Source organism: Dendrobates tinctorius, unplaced genomic scaffold (genome assembly GCF_039654945.1).
Source record: "Dendrobates tinctorius isolate UK_male_01 unplaced genomic scaffold, ASM3965494v1 ptg000034l, whole genome shotgun sequence".
Classification (NCBI taxonomy): Eukaryota; Metazoa; Chordata; class Amphibia; order Anura; family Dendrobatidae; genus Dendrobates; species Dendrobates tinctorius.
Genome location: NW_027361702.1, coordinates 17,043,890 through 17,060,265, shown reverse-complemented (window position 1 = coordinate 17,060,265; position 16,376 = coordinate 17,043,890). Strand labels below are relative to the sequence as shown.

The window sequence follows — 16,376 nt, the reverse complement described above, 5'->3', positions numbered from 1 at the left end:
TGGCGTACGGAGCGGAGCCGTGTGTGTATGAGGTGTACGGAGCGGAGCCGATTGTGTGCGAGGCGTACGGAGTGGAGCCGAGTGTGTGCGAGGTGTATGGAGCAGAGCCGTGTGTGTACGAGGTGTACAAAGTGGAGCCGTGTGTGTACTACGTTTACGGTGCGGAGCCGAGTGTGTGCGAGGCGTATGGAGCAGAGCCATGTGTGTACGAGGTGTACGGAGCAGAGCCGCATGTGTACGGAGCTAAGCTGTGTGTGTGTGTACAAGGTGGACGGAGCGGAGCGCGTGTGTACGAGGTGTACGGAGCGGAGCCACGTGTGTGTGTGGTGTACGGAGAGCCGTGTGTACGGAGCGGAACCGCGTGTGTACGAGGTGTACGGAGCGGAGCCGCGTGTGTGCGAGGTGTACAGAGCGGAGCCGTGTGTGTACGAGGTGTACGAAGCAGAGCCGTGTGTGTACGAGGTGTACGGAGCAGAGCCGTGTGAGTACGAGATGTACGGAGTGGAGCCGGATGTGTATGAGGTGTACGGAGCGGAGCCGGATGTGTAAGAGGTGTACAGAGCGGAGCCAGGTGTGTACGTGGTGTACGGAGCAGAGCTGTGTGTGTACAAAGCGGTGCCGTGTGTGTATGAGGTGTACAGAGTGGAGATGTGTACAAGGTCTATGTACCGGAGCCATGTGTGTACGAGGTGCATGGAACCGAGCCCTGTATGTACAAAGTGTACGGATCTGAGCCATGTGTTTACGGAGTGGAGCAGAACCATGTGTGTATGGAGTGGAGCTGCGTGTGTATGGAGTAGAGCCGCATGTGTACGAGGTGTATGGAGCAAAGCCGCATGTGTACAAGGTTTGCGGAGTGGAGCCATGTGTGTATAATGTGAACAGAGTGTGGCCGCATGTGTACATGGTGTACGGAGCAGAGTCGCATGTGTACGAGTTTTGCGGAGTGGAGCCATGTGTGCGCCAGGTGTACGGAGCGGAGCCGTGTGTGTATGAGGCATATAAAGCGGAACCATGTGTGTATGAGGCGTGCGGAGCCATGGGTGTACGAGGTGTAGGGTGGGGAGCGTTCATACCTCCCAACCATCCCAGATCCAGCGGGACAGTTCCGATTTTGAGAGAGAGACTGCCCCAGCCGGGAGCTTACTTCTCCCACGGACATAGGAGTACATGGCAGAGCCCCAAGGAGCACTTTAAAACTCGCATGTGGCGTTCTACCGGAAGTGACGTGATGGAAGCTGACCGGAAATGAGGTAATTTCGTGAGGAGATTGTGACGGGACCAAGGAGGGACTTCAAGGAATGCTACAGATCCATCACCTTGTGCTCCTCCGACAGCGCGGACAGCGGGATTGCCTTGGAATTGGGGATGTCGGCCATGTGAGTGGATCATGATATGTCCTGCATCAGGAGGCTCAGGTGGGCACTACAATGGGAGCCGGGCTGCTATAGTATCTTTATAGAATCTTTATTTATTTCTCTCTCTGTTCTTTCTTTCCTTCTTTCTAATCTTTCTTTATTTCTTTCTCTCTCTCTGTTCTTTCTTTCTCTCTGTTCTTTCTTTCATTCACCTCTTCCTTTCTCTCTCTCTCTGTTCTTTCTTTCTTTCCCATCTTTCTTTCTCTCTGTTTTTTCTTTCTTTGTCCACTCTTTCTTTCTCTCTCTGTTCTCTTTCCTTCTCTCTGTTTTTTCTTTATTTCTTTCTTTCCCCTCTTTCTTTCTCTCGCCCTCTCTGTTCTTTTTTCCCCTCTTTCTTTCTCTCTCTCTGTTCTTTTTTTGTGTACACTCTTTCTTTCTCTGTTCTTTTTCTTTATTATTTCTTTCTCTCTGTTCTTTCTTTCCCCTTTCTTTCTCTCTCTGTTCTTTCTTTCCCCTCTTTCTTTTCCCTATTTCTTTATCTCTCTGTTCTTTCCCCTCTTTCTTTGTTTCGCTCTCTAATCTTTCTTTCTCTAATCTTTCTTTCTCTCTCTGCTCTTTCTTTCTCTTTCTATTCTTCCTTTCTTTCTCTTTGTTCTTTCTTTCTCTCTCTGTTCTCTTTCTTTCCCTCTTTCTTTCTCTCTGTTCTTTCTTTCTCTCTGTTCTCTCCCTCTCTGGTCTCTTTCTTTCTCTCTCTCTCTGTTCTTTCTTTCCCATATTTCTTTCTCTCTATCTCTCTGTTCTTTCTTTCTTCCCCTCTTTCTTTCCCCTCTTTCTTTCTCTCTGTTCTTTCTTTTCCCTCTATCTTTTTTCTCTCTCTCTCTGTTCTTTTTTTCTGTCCCCTCTTTCTTTCTCTCTCTGTTCTTTCTTTCTCTCTCTGTTTTGTTTTTTCTCTCTCTCTGTTCTTTCTTTCTTTTCCTTAGTACCAGCCACTGTGCCCATAATGTCAGCCACTGTGCCCATAGTACCAGCCACTGTGCCCTCAGTACCAGTCAGTGTGATCAAAAGTGCTAAATGGGTGTGGTTGGGGCATGAACATGGGTGTGACTAGTTGTGAAATGCGTGTGGTCGGGCATGGCCTAATATTTGCCGCGGTGCATGCCGCACCCTTTTTCCCTCTTTCCCTTCTTCAAAAGTTGGGAGGTATGCCCAGTTACACAGGTCCGTGCAAGCAGTCATTGCTTGCAGTGCATGTAGCAGGACCGCTGCTGCAGGGTTTAAGAATGTACTGACTTTGACATCAGGACATTCTATGTGAGCGGAGAGAGTGCGCTCTGCTCTCCCACCCCTGGATGCAGCCTGAAGTTTCAAGGACTGGGACACACAGCACAGGAATTGCGGAGCTCCTACCCACACCTGTAATCTTCTGCCTGTATTCAGTCTGGGTCTGGGTGAGTGTAATCCCAGCCCAAACACGTTTAAATTAAAATACATCAGCCCCCAGCACTGCTCCGGTATATACATCAGCCTCGGCAGCACCTGTATATACACCAGCCCCAGCACCCGTATATACATCAGCCCCAGCACCCATATATACATATGTATATACAGTAGTCTCTATGTGATATATATTCAGCAGTATGTAACATAATCTATATATATAATTGCCTTAAATTGTCCGTCATCCACTTCCGTCTGGATGTTCTCGAATCCCACAATCCACTGCGTCGCAACGGAAGAATGCCGACCGCCATATTGGAATACCCAAGTGATGGGTATTCCAATATGGCACCCGCTGGTGGTACCAGGCCCTTGCGCAGTACCACCAGTGGGATGCCGCTGGACCCCCGCCACAGGGGCACCCGCCGCCGGACCCCCACCGCCAGGACCCCCACCACCGGACCCCCGCCGCCAGGACCCCTGCTGCCGGGACACCCGCTGCATCCCGCCGCTGCCTGTCCACCCACCTCCGTGCAGTCACAGCCGGCAGGAAAGACCGTGGCTTGCGGCCTGTGCTGGAGATGGGGTGCGGGTGCCCTCTGGTGGCGCCGCATTCCATCTCCAGCACAGGCCGCAAACCACAGTCTTTCCTGCCGACCCCATCTCCAGCACAGGCTGCAAACCACCATCTTTCCTGCTGGCTGTGACTGCATGGAGGTGGGTGGGCAGGCAGCGGCGGGACACACACCCCACACACACACACTTTCCTCCCGATGCACACCTCTAGTATAGTATAATACTGTCAATTATAATGTAGGGTTGTGTGTATATAGTGTAGAGCTGTTCATATAGTATGTTGCTGTGTATATAGTATATAGTGTGGAATCCCCACTATATACACTGGCCCATCTCTACACTATATAGTATATACACAGCTCCACTCTATATTCCTTACCCCAGTATATAGTGTAGAGCTGTGTGCTTTGTGTATACTCCTCCTGTCCTGTATACATGGTGTAAACATAGGTATCTGCTCTAAGTGTGTGTATCTATGAAAATAAAAAGCGCTCCGATGAATTGTGCAAAGTGGCTGACTCTTTATTAGCCCATGTGACAAAGTTTGGATATATAACAGATCATTTCTCTGCTATGGAATTGAAATATTACCACATGGGCTAATAAAGAGTCCACCACTTTTCTCTTATTTAAACGGTGTGCTGATTATTTTCTTTTTATAAATTCCTTTGATTTAAGGATGTGTGTTCTAAAAGCATTTCACCTACTGGTTAATATTTGGTGGTGCTCAATTATGACACATATATCTGGGCTGACATCACCACCTGGCGAAAGCGGGCAAGTGTCGTCGGGGACTTGGCATGCTATGGGGCTTGTAAGTAGTGGGGCTCCGGTGCCAGCGTCGACACAGTTGAAAACAATGATGAGTGAGGGAACCAGCTGCTGATGCTCCCTCTCCCTCCATTCCCCCTCTGCGTCTGAGCTCTGTGACGTCTTAGTGCAGGGGGCACAATGACATCACTACAGCGCATCCTCTGTGCCAAGCAGAATACACTGAGGAGACCAGAGCAGTGGGGACAGGGAGAAGTATTATATGGGGCCCATTATACTGTATGAAGTAATATATGGGGCCTATTATACTGTATAAAGTAATATATGGGGCCCATTATACTGTGTGAAGTAATATATGGGGCCCATTATACTGTTTGAAGTAATATACAGTATGAGGGCCCATTATACTGTATGGAGAATTATATGGGGCCCATAAAACTGTATGCAGTAATGTATGGGGCCCATAATACTGTATGGAGCATTTTGTGGGCTCATTGTACCATATGGAAGAATATGTGGGGCCCATTTTACTGTATGGAGCAATATATGGGGCCATTATACTGTATGGAGCATTATGTGTTGCCCATAATACTGTATGGAGGACTATGTGATGCCTATAATACTGTATGGAGGACTATGTGATGCCCATAATACTGTATGTAGGACTATGTTGTGCCTATAATACTGTATGGAGGACTATGTAGGGCCCATAATATTGTTGTCATGGTTTGGACAGTGTTCTTGCCCTGCACTCACAGGGTTAAGTGTACGTGGCCTCTTTCTGGATCTGGGAGGGGTATTTATACTCGCTCTTTACCAGAGTTCTCTGTCAGCTATACTGTTGTTCTGATTGTGTGTCTGACCCACCTGGTGTGCGTGTGCACTGCATTGCTTGTTTGCTTCCCGTGTATGACCCGGTCTGTCCCCTCACTCTGTACTCCGTCTCTCGTTTTGGTATTATTGTCTTTTCCGGTTCTGACCTCCTGGCTTGGCTATCGTTACTCCGTTACAGTTTGTCCCTATTGTACCGTCTATTGCCCGTTCTGGTTTTCTGATCTATTGCTACGTCCTGACTATCCATTCTGCCTAACCCTTTGGTACTGTCGTGCTATCTAGTGCTTTGACCCTGGCTTGATCTGGTTTCTGTCTCTGTCTATGCCCCTTGGTAACATTGTCCTGTAGTTACCTTTCTAGGAGTTTTCCTCAGCTCCTAGCTCTGTGAAGTTTAGACCATGCCCTCAGCAGTCACATGCTTTAGGTCCTGTGAGCCTGGAGCATGCATCATCACCACTGCTGCCCCATTCCACAGGTATCTTTGTGCACAGTTTTGTACTCAGGACACGCGTCCTGGCTCAGTGAGCAGGTGCAGTGCGGTGTTCCTGACAACTGTATGGAGGACTATACTGTATGGTGCCTATAATACTGTATAGAGGACTATATGGTGCCCATAATACTGTAAAGAGGACTATGTCGTACCAATAACAATGTATGGAGGACTAAGTGATGCACATAATACTGTATGGAGGACTATGTGATGCCTATAATACTGTATGTAGGACTATGTGGTGCCCATAATACTGTATGGAGGACTATGTGATGCCCATAATACTGTATGGAGGACTATGTGATGCCCATAATACTGTATGTAGGACTATGTTGTGCCTATAATACTGTATGGAGGACTATGTAGGGCCCATAATATTGTTGTCATGGTTTGGACAGTGTTCTTGCCCTGCACTCACAGGGTTAAGTGTACGTGGCCTCTTTCTGGATCTGGGAGGGGTATTTATACTCGCTCTTTACCAGAGTTCTCTGTCAGCTATACTGTTGTTCTGACTGTGTGTCTGACCCACCTGGTGTGCGTGTGCACTGCATTGCTTGTTTGCTTCCCGTGTATGACCCGGTCTGTCCCCTCACTCTGTACTCCGTCTCTCGTTTTGGTATTATTGTCTTTTCCGGTTCTGACCTTCTGGCTTGGCTATCGTTACTCCGTTACAGTTTGTCCCTATTGTACCGTCTATTGCCCATTCTGGTTTTCTGATCTATTGCTACGTCCTGACTATCCATTCTGCCTAACCCTTTGGTACTGTCGTGCTATCTAGTGCTTTGACCCTGGCTTGATCTGGTTTCTGTCTCTGTCTATGCCCCTTGGTAACATTGTCCTGTAGTTACCTTTCTAGGAGTTTTCCTCAGCTCCTAGCTCTCTGGAGTTTAGACCATGCCCTCAGCAGTCACATGCTTTAGGTCCTGTGAGCCTGGAGCATGCATCATCACCACTGCTGCCCCATTCCACAGGTATCTTTGTGCACAGTTTTGTACTCAGGACACGCGTCCTGGCTCAGTGAGCAGGTGCAGTGCGGTGTTCCTGACAACTGTATGGAGGACTATACTGTATGGTGCCTATAATACTGTATAGAGGACTATATGGTGCCCATAATACTGTAAAGAGGACTATGTCGTACCAATAACAATGTATGGAGGACTAAGTGATGCACATAATACTGTATGGAGGACTATGTGATGCCTATAATACTGTATGTAGGACTATGTGGTGCCCATAATACTGTATGGAGGACTATGTGATGCCCATAATACTATATGTAGGACTATGTTATGCCCATAATACTGTATGTAGGACTATGTTGTGCCCATAATACTGTATGGAGGACTATGTGGGGCCCATATGGAAGACTATATGGTGCCTATAATACTCTATAGAGGACTATATGGTGCCCATAATACTGTAAAGATGACTATGTCGTACCAATAACAATGTATGGAGGACTAAGTGATGCACATAATACTGTATGGAGGACTATATGGTGCCCATAATACTGTATGGAGAGTTATCCAAATTTGGAAGTTCTCCCCTATCTTTTGGATAGGGTATGACTTTCTGTTTGTTGTGGATCTGACCGCTGGGACCCCCATGATCCTGGGAAATGTAGCTTTGAAGAGCACCATGTAAATGGAGCTGTGGTCAATCATACGCACTGTGACGCCATTAATATGTGGCTCTTCAAATAACTCCTTTAATAGAGTGATGAGGGGACAACAAAGTATAGCAACAATTCACTGATCAGGGCTGATGAGTGCTATAGTATGTGGGCTGGTGGGGTTTGTGTGGCAGGGCTGCTTTTTTGTCCCAGTCCGGCCCTGGCGCCTGTGCACACTTAGTGGGCAAGGGATTTCTTCAAATCCCATCCACTATGCTGTAACGGCTGGATGCTGCAGATAGGATGCTGCGGATGTATGCAGTGTCCCACCCGCAGCATTTACTGACCGTGGTAACATACCCTAATGTATCTGCAATCAGGAAATCACTTTTTTCCTTCCCAGAAGCCAAATTTCAATTAGCTTTATTTCAAGTGACAAAAAAAGGATGTAAAAAATGCAGGTGACCTACCAGTGACTTCAGATGCAGATTTGGTGCATATTTCACCTGCGTCAAATCTTGAGCAAATACTTAGCCATTCCTGATTGTGTGTACCCTAAGTTTTCCTTTCGGTATTTCATGTGTAAACAGAGTTATTCCTATAATCCTTCTGTATCTCAGGGATTTGGAAATTACCATCTCCCAACTCCGAAATCAGTTAGTAAACTTGCCATAGAAAATTATTTTTTCCTACCTTAGCTCAAAGATAAACTACAAAAACCCTTAATGACAATGAGGACTCCATCATGTCAATCAAAAAACAAAAATGTAACAGACATCTGATGGATAATAAAAACAACTCTGTTTACACTTGGCACACCGAAAAGAAATTGTAAACTTTCCTGGAAACAACTTTTTTATAATCCCAGACATATCAAGCTTTGTTACACAAGCGTCTAATATCAGTGTAGTAGCCCTGATTTATATTGTGTGCTGATAGTGATTTGAAGAGGCACTCTTCCTCCATCTCCACTCATCAAAGTTTTTATCCTCTTACTATATTGCATCCATCATATTATATAGCACTGTGTACTTACAATTGCTCATTTTACTTTTCTACCCTGATAATTCTTCTCTTTTCTCTGCTCTATGTAGAAACAGGAAGTCTCTTAACCCTGCATAAATCATTCCTTTCTTCAACTCCTGACCCATCTGCACAGCTCCTCTCTCTGCCAGGAACTTTTGTAGTGACTTAGAATTAGCTGGGTAGAAAGGGAAAATGAGCAATTATAAGTACACAGTGCTATATGCTATATAATATTGGAGTGTGAACTGAGAAAGTAAGTTAATGTGTATGCACAATGTAAGTGCATATTAACACATGACCATTAACCAGAGAAAACAAAAAGCAAAAAACACTTTCTCAGTTCAGTCTCCAGTTTTTTATTCATTTCATTGTGCATTCAGTGCATATATGGGTGTGACCGCCCTCTTTCTGAGCTGGGAAAACCATCCAGTCTGGCCTAAGCTGTTACTAGTGGTTCAGTTGCTCGATCCTTGTTCACATTCACGCCACTTGGCAAGTGATAAGGTTTTAAATACTAGAGTAGGGACTGTCCCACAGGGGTTGCCGTGACGTGGCGGGATGGCTTGTACATTATTTTGATCAAAATTATGTTTACTAAATACCCTTATTATTATTACCTTTATGCATTATTTGCAGTTCATTTTTTACTTTTTAGTTTAGGATATTTGTGTTTTTTGCTTTTTGTTTTCTCATGCTATATAATATGATGACTGCAATATGTTAAGTGGATAAAAACTAATGGGAGAAGTAAGAGGGAGGGGAGGAAGAGGAGGAGGAGTGCTTCTTGAATATAAGTAATATGACCAAAGCAATAAATAAATTATATAGATGTATACTCAATAATGGTGGAATATAAGGACATAATAATAATCTTCAATAGGCGCAAAAATTTCTGCAACACTGATCATGGAGCTAAAACAAAATGTGAGCCTAGCCTCAAATGTAATTTGTCTGTTATGATTTAACCATTGTATCACATTTTTTCATCACAACATACAGGTGCTTCTCAGATAATTAGAATATCAAAAAGTTAATTTATTTCAGTTCTTCAATACAAAATGTGAAACTCTTATATTATATAGAGTCATTACACACAGAGTGATCTATTTCATGTGTTTATTTCTGTTAGTGTTGATGATTATGGCTTACAGCCAATGAAAACCCAAAAGTCATTATCTCAGTAAATTAGAATACTTTATAACACCAGCTTGAAAAATGATTTTAAATTCCGAAATGTTGGTATACTGAAATGTATGTTCAGTAAATGCACTCGATACTTGGTCGGGGCTCCTTTTGCATCAATTACTGCATCAATGCGGCGTGGCATGGAGATGATCAGCCTGTGGCACTGCTGAGGTGTTATGGAAGCCCAGGATGCTTTGATAGCAGCCTTCAGCTCGTCTGCATTGTTGGGTCTGGTGTCTCTCATCTTCCTCTTGTCAATACCCCATAGATTCTCTATGGAGTTAAGGTCAGGCGAGTTTGCGTGCCAATCAAGCACAGTGATACTGTTGGTTTTACACCAGGTATGGGTACTTTTGGCAGTGTGGACAGGTGCCAAGTCCTGCTGGAGAATTAAATTTCCATCTCCAAAAAGCTTGTTGGCAGAGGGAAGCATGAAGTGCTCTAAAATTTCCTGGAAGATGGCTGCACTGACTTTGGTCTTGATTAAACAGAGTCGGCATACACCAGCAGATGACATGGCTCCCCAAACCATCACTGATTGTGGAAACATCACACTAGACCTCGAGCAGCTTGGATTGTGTGCCTCTCCACTCTTCCTCCAGACTTTGGGACTTTGATTTCCAGTGAAATGCAAAATCTACTTTCATCTGAAAATAACACAATTGGACCACTGAACAACAGTCCAGCTCTTTTTCTCCTTGGCCCAGGTTAGACGCTTCTGGGGTTGTCTATTGGTCTTGAGTGGCTTGACACAAGGAATGCGACACTTGTAGCCCATGTCCTGGATATGTCTGTGTGTGGTAGCTCTTGAAGTAATGACTCCAGCAGCAGTCCACTCCTTGTGAATCTCCCCCAAATTTTTGAATGGCTTTTTCTTAACTATCCTTTCAAGGCTGCAGTTATCCCGGTTGCTTGTGTACCTTTTTCTACCACACTTTTTCCTTCCACTCAACTTTCAATTAATATGCTTGGACACCACACTCTGTGAACAGCCAGCTTCTTTAGCAATGACCTTTTGTGGCTTACCCTGCTTGTGCAGTGTGTCAATGACTTGCCTTTTGAACATCTGTCAAGTCAGCAGTCTTCCCCATGATTGTGGAACAACTGAAACAGACTAAGAGGCCTTTATAAACGCTTAGGAGGACTTTACAGGTGTTTTTTTGTAAATTATTCTAATAAACTGAGATAATGACGTTTTGAGTTTTCATTGGCTGTAAGCCATAATCATCAACATTATCAAAAATAAACACGTGAAATAGATCACTCTGTAATGACTCTATATAATAGATGAGTTTCACTTTTTGCATTGAATAACGGAAAAAAAATAAGACAGATGTGCTTACTGCATGGCGTAAAAGCTTTTGGCACTGACCTGTAAGCAGCAGTATGTCCGGTCGTGGCTCAGATAGAACACCTCTGCACTGTTCTTCCACAGGGAGTGGGATAACCAGGAGTCCGTCTGCCAGTTGGGGGAAATCTTTGATGAAATTATTTTCTCTAAAAAAACAATAAGACATCATTACACGTTATTATTTACTGATCAGTGTCACTATGCAAAATACAAGAATTTAAAGCATGTAACAATACTGTATATTATTAGTGTCAATTTTTAGCAATCTGTATGATTTAGCAGGGGCACCAGTGGCATCTGTAGAGCAGCACAAGAGGCACGTGCCCTAGATCCTGTGCCCAGTGCCCTGGGATGACAAGCATTACTTTCAATGAATCTTTTTCTTTCCAGTAAATCAGTCCCCTGAGGTGCGCCAGGTGTTTTCAGAGCTTAGGGTTGTCTCCTGAGGCCGTACAAGAGGAAATAAGCACAGGACTACAATTCAAGAGGAAATTTACAGCTTAAGTCGACATATAATACAGAAAATGATTTAAAGGGGTTTTCCCATCTCCAAGATCCTACTCCAATATGTAGTAGGCATAATAATGTTATTAGCAAATACCTCCAATTAGAAATGTAGTATTGTTCCTCTGATTTACTATGTCTCTTTCCTCATGTGCAGGCATTGCAGGACCTTAGAAATCCATGGTTACGACCACTAGCAACTAGCTAACTGTCACTTCATCAGTGGACGTAACCATGGATATCTAAGGTCCTGCAATGCCTGCACATGAGGAAAGAGTCATAGTAAATCAGAGGAACAATACTACATTTCTAAATGGAGGTATTGGCTAATATTATTATTACGCCTACTACATATTGAGATAGGATCTTGGAGATGGGAAACCCGCTTTAAGGGAGGCATGAAAAGAACTAATTATGACTTAATGGGAATCTGTCAGCAGGTTTGTCTATGTAATCTAAGAGTAGTATGGGGTAAGGAAAGACCCGAATTCCAGCGATATATATGTCACGTGCTGGGCTACTTGCTGCAGTTTTGATACAATCCCTGTTTTCTCTGTTGTAGATTTAACAGTGCTTAGACTGCTGAGCTGTGTATAACCCCGCCCACACCATTGATTGGCAGCTTGCTAACAGTGTAAACAGGAAGCTGCCAATCAGTGATGGGGTGGGTTTATACAGAATGGCTGGACTGCTTGGTACATGACACCTAGTCAAGCAGTGATAAACTCTGATTGTATTGAAACTACAGCACATATTCTAGTAAGAGACACATCCCTGGAATCAGCCTCTCCTGCGCTATATTATGCTGCTCTCAGCTTAAATAGCCGAAACCTCCTGACATATTCCCTTTAAAGCATTCTCACCGTTCCTGTACCAATGCTGCTGGTGTTCCCTGTAAGTTCTGCAGCCAATGATTGCCTGAAGTAATCACATGTCCATCCAGGCTGAGTGAGTACAGAGACTGACCGAGGAAACTCTGGAAGAGTAGTAAGGAGGGATTGTAAGGTGAGTACTTTTTTTTATTATTATACAGCATTTTTGATGGGATTAAAAAAATGTTTAGTGCTCGGCTGCAGATACTTCTCTTCAGTGGGTTCTTTAACTATGGTCACTATCTATTTTTATTATGCATTCAAAAAGTTGCAATCAAATATAGGATTTAAGGATACACCAGAGTCAAGAAAAGGAAGACCCCTACCACCAGCTAAATGTGGAAGAAGGAAAAGAAGTTTTAGAACAGCAAGGTGATATCTAAACTAGTGATGAGCGAGCACTAAAATGTTCGGGTCGAGCAAATTGGAATACTTCGGGTACTCGGACAGAACAACGAGCCCAATGTAAGTTTATAGGAGACCCGAGCATTTTTACCGCTATCCCCCCGGGGGTCCTTTTAAGGTCTAAAAACGTCTGAAAATGATGAAAACACTGCTCAAATGACACGGGGACATCATGGGGATCATCCCTGGAAGCATTTCTGACTCCTAGTTCACAGCTTTAAACAATGTTTTCAATGTTAAACATCCTTTCCAGGTTAATGACTTGTATATAAGGCAAAATAATTAACCACAGACCAAAATGTTCCTCCCCCACTTGGGCTATGTTCAGACGCAGCATTTTTGAAGCGTTTTTCAACTTTAACATTGCTTTCAACCATTACAAATGCATTCACTGGGAAATGTCATTGTAACATTTAACAACCCTAGCTGGCCATGTGGTGTGTGACACATAAGCAGACATATCTTGCTTCATTTATGAAGGAGGGACTCTTAAAGTCACAGAGCTTATTTTTACAGGGGCATCAGGTGGCATTAATCTGCTTAAAGGGCCATTATTAAAGAGTGGGTCTCCTATGCTGTTATTGCCTATGCAGTGAGTGGATGGGCTGCCAAGAATTATGACGCACTCCAATACCCCTTTCACGAGAGGTACAGGAGGGCTTCCAGAAAAAATGTTGAATTGAATGCAAGGCTTGGCCTGCCCCAAAGTTACATGCACCCCAATAAGCTTTTCAAGCCACGTACTGGATGGCCACCGGAAATTCCACTTCACATTATTCATTTTGTAATTCCAATCTCTTTTCTTATGCATTGACTGCAAGGCCTGTCCTGCTACCAAGTCATCTGCACCCCAATATGCCTTTGAACCCAGGTACTGTATGGGCCCAGGGAAATCCACTTCACATTATTCATTTTGTACTCCCATACTATTTTCTTATGCATTGACAGCAAGGCCTGCCCTGCTAGAAGTCATATGCACCCCAATAACCCCAATCCTCCCTTGGAAGAAACATGGAGGAAGGCCTCTTAAAAAAAATGCCCCATTAAAGAGGAGTGGGTCTCTTAGACTTGTAATGCCCATACATTAAGTGTATTGGGCTGAAAAACATTTTCCCCTGTGGAGTACACCTACACCTTTTCCATAACAAGTATTTTACTCCCAGCAAAACCAGCCACCCTTGTTTGGAATTCGACACTGGCTGTAGCAGCACGGAACACGTTAACGCTGTTGATCTAATGGCGGTGGATGATGACACATGGAGGAAAACCTGATTACAAACTATGCCCAATTTAAAGAAGCGGGTGTCCTAGACTTGGAATGCCCATACACTAAGTGTATGGGCTGGCAAACATTTCCCCTGTGGGGTACACCTCAACCATTTTCAGAACAAGTATTTTACCCACAGCATAACTACTGACCCTTGTTATTAATTCGATACTGGCTGTAGCAGCATGGAACACGTTAACCCTGTTGATCTAGTGGCGGTGTATGATGAAACGTGGAGGAAGGCCTGATTAAAAAATAGGCTCAATTTCTAGGAGCGGGTCTCATAGACTTGTAATGCCCATACACTTAGTGTATGGGCTGGCAAACATTTCCCCTGTGGGCTACACCTCAACCTTTTTTTTAACAAGTATTTTAAGCTCAGCATAACCAATGACCCTTGTTAATAATCCGACACTGTCTGTAGCAGCACAGAACACGATAACCATGTTGATCTAGTGGCGGTGGATGATGAAACGTGGAGGAAGGCCTCATTAAAAAATAGGCCCAATGTAAAGGATCGGGTCTCATAGACTTGGAATGCCCATACACTAAGTGTATGGGCTGGCAAACATTTCCCCTGTGGGGTACACCTCAACATTTTTCTGAACAAGTATTTTACGCCCAGCATCTCCAACCACCCTTGTTAAGAATTCCACACTGGCTGTAGCAGCACAGAACACGTTAACCCTGTTGATCTAGTGGTTGTGGATGATGAAATGTGGAGGAAGGTCTCATTAAAATATAGGCCCTCAGGAGGAAGAAGCGGTGAAACGCGCGTTGAGGCTGCAGGCCAGGGGGATTTGCACTCATACTCTAACGTAAGTTTTGGTCACTATCTATTTTGGGCATTCTTAACACGGATAATGCACTAGCAAGCACTTTAGAATCATAGAATCGTAGAGTTGGAAGGGACCTCTTGGGCCATCTGGTCCAACCCCCTGCTCAAAGCAGGATTCGCTAAATCATCCCAGACAGATGTCTGTCCAGCCTCTGTTTGAAGACTTCTATTGAAGGAGAACTCACCACCTCTCGTGGCAGCCTGTTCCACTCATTGATCACTCTGTCAAAAAGTTTTTCAAATATCTAATCTGTGTCTCCTCACATTCAGTTTCATCCCATTGCTTCTAGCCTTTCCTTGTACAAATGAGAGTAAAGATGATCCTTCTACAATGTGACAGCCCTTGAGATATTTGTAGACAGCTATTAAGTCTCCGCTCAGTCTTCTCTTCTGCAAGCTAAACATTCCCAAATCTAACAACCTTTCCTCAAAAGACAGGGTTTGCAGACCGGTCACCACTCTGATCGCTCTTTTCTGAACTTGCTCCAGTTTGCTGATGTTTTTTTTAAATGTGGTGCCCAAAACTGGACACAGTATTCCAGATGAGGTCTGACCAAAGAGGAGTAGAGGGAAATAATGACTTCACGTGATCTAGACTGCATGCTTCTGTTTATACATCCTAGAATTGCATTTGCCTTTTTTGCTGCTGCATCACACTGTTGACTCATATTCAGTCTGTGATCAATTAGTATGCCCAAGTCTTTTTCACATGTGCTGTTGCTTAGCCCTATTCCTCCCATTTTGTATATGCTTTTTTCATTTTTATTGCCAAGATGTAGTACTTTGCAGTTTTCCCTGTTAAAAACCATTCTGTTAGTTGCTGCCCACTGCTCCAGTTTATTTATATCTTTTTGAATCCTCTCTCTCTTCTCTAGTATTAGCTATCTGTTATGATTGAGTCACCGTAGGAGGCAAAAACAGAAATGCTAGCTAAGTCCAGAAAACCAGAGCAGTTGGCAGCTATCGGATTGCAGACCCCTGATCCTATCACAACAACTAACAGTAGCCATGGGGGGTTCCTACGATGCCCTAGACCCCTCGATCACAGCCGGAGAATTAAATAGGCCTAAAGAAAGAAAGGGGAAATCTAAACTGCCCCAGAGCAGACCCCAAAGCAATAGGCAGCCCCCAACATATAATGACGGTGAAGCAAGATGAAAACACTAACACAGACAGAAAGATAGACTGAGTAAAGACAGGGCCCAAACTACCTAGATAGGAAAGGACAGGAAGGCTGCTGTCTGCAATCCGTGAAAAACCCTATGAAAATAAGAGCCAACAGACTGACAGTGAAAAAGGCCCTGAAGACGCTAGGCTTCAAAAAAGCTATGTCAGTACTCAGGAATATTCTGAAGACAGAGCAACAGGCAAAAGGAGATTCAGCTCACCCAGCAGGGAATGGCAGAATCCAGAAAAGCAAGGAAAACAAAAACAAAACATAAATGCAAACAGGCAAAGCAGAAAACTTAGCTTTAGGGAAGCAAGAATCAGACTGGTGTCCTAGAAGTCCACAGAGAAATCACCTGCAGGGCAGAAGGGCGTCGGCATCCTTATATCCAGTCAGTGACTCCACTCAGCCAGTCATCCTCATTAGTCTCAGGTGCCTGATAATCAGGCTCATTACCTTCCTTTACCAGAATAGGGAGTTCACCAGACCTCAGTGACGAAAGGGAAAATGAACTCACAACAGTACCTCCCCCTTGAGGAGGGGTCACCGAACCCTCAACCACGCCACCAGGGCGATCAGGGTGAGCCCGATGAAAGGCACGCACCAATCTTTTGGCATGAATATCAGAGGCAGAGACCCAGGAATTATCCTCCTGACCATAACCCTTCCACTTAACCAAATA

At 44.3% G+C, this 16,376-nt stretch overlaps 1 protein-coding gene across 2 annotated transcripts in view; it reads right to left on the bottom strand.

The window, feature by feature from the left end:
* Positions 1-16,376, bottom strand: part of ASTN2 (astrotactin 2) — a 1,339,273-nt gene that overhangs the window by 435,352 nt on the left and 887,545 nt on the right. For both annotated transcript variants that reach the window (XM_073573127.1, XM_073573126.1), the window contains exon 13: positions 10,662-10,786. In XM_073573127.1, the coding sequence (XP_073429228.1) occupies positions 10,662-10,786 (125 nt within the window). The remainder of the gene's footprint in view (positions 1-10,661; positions 10,787-16,376) is intronic.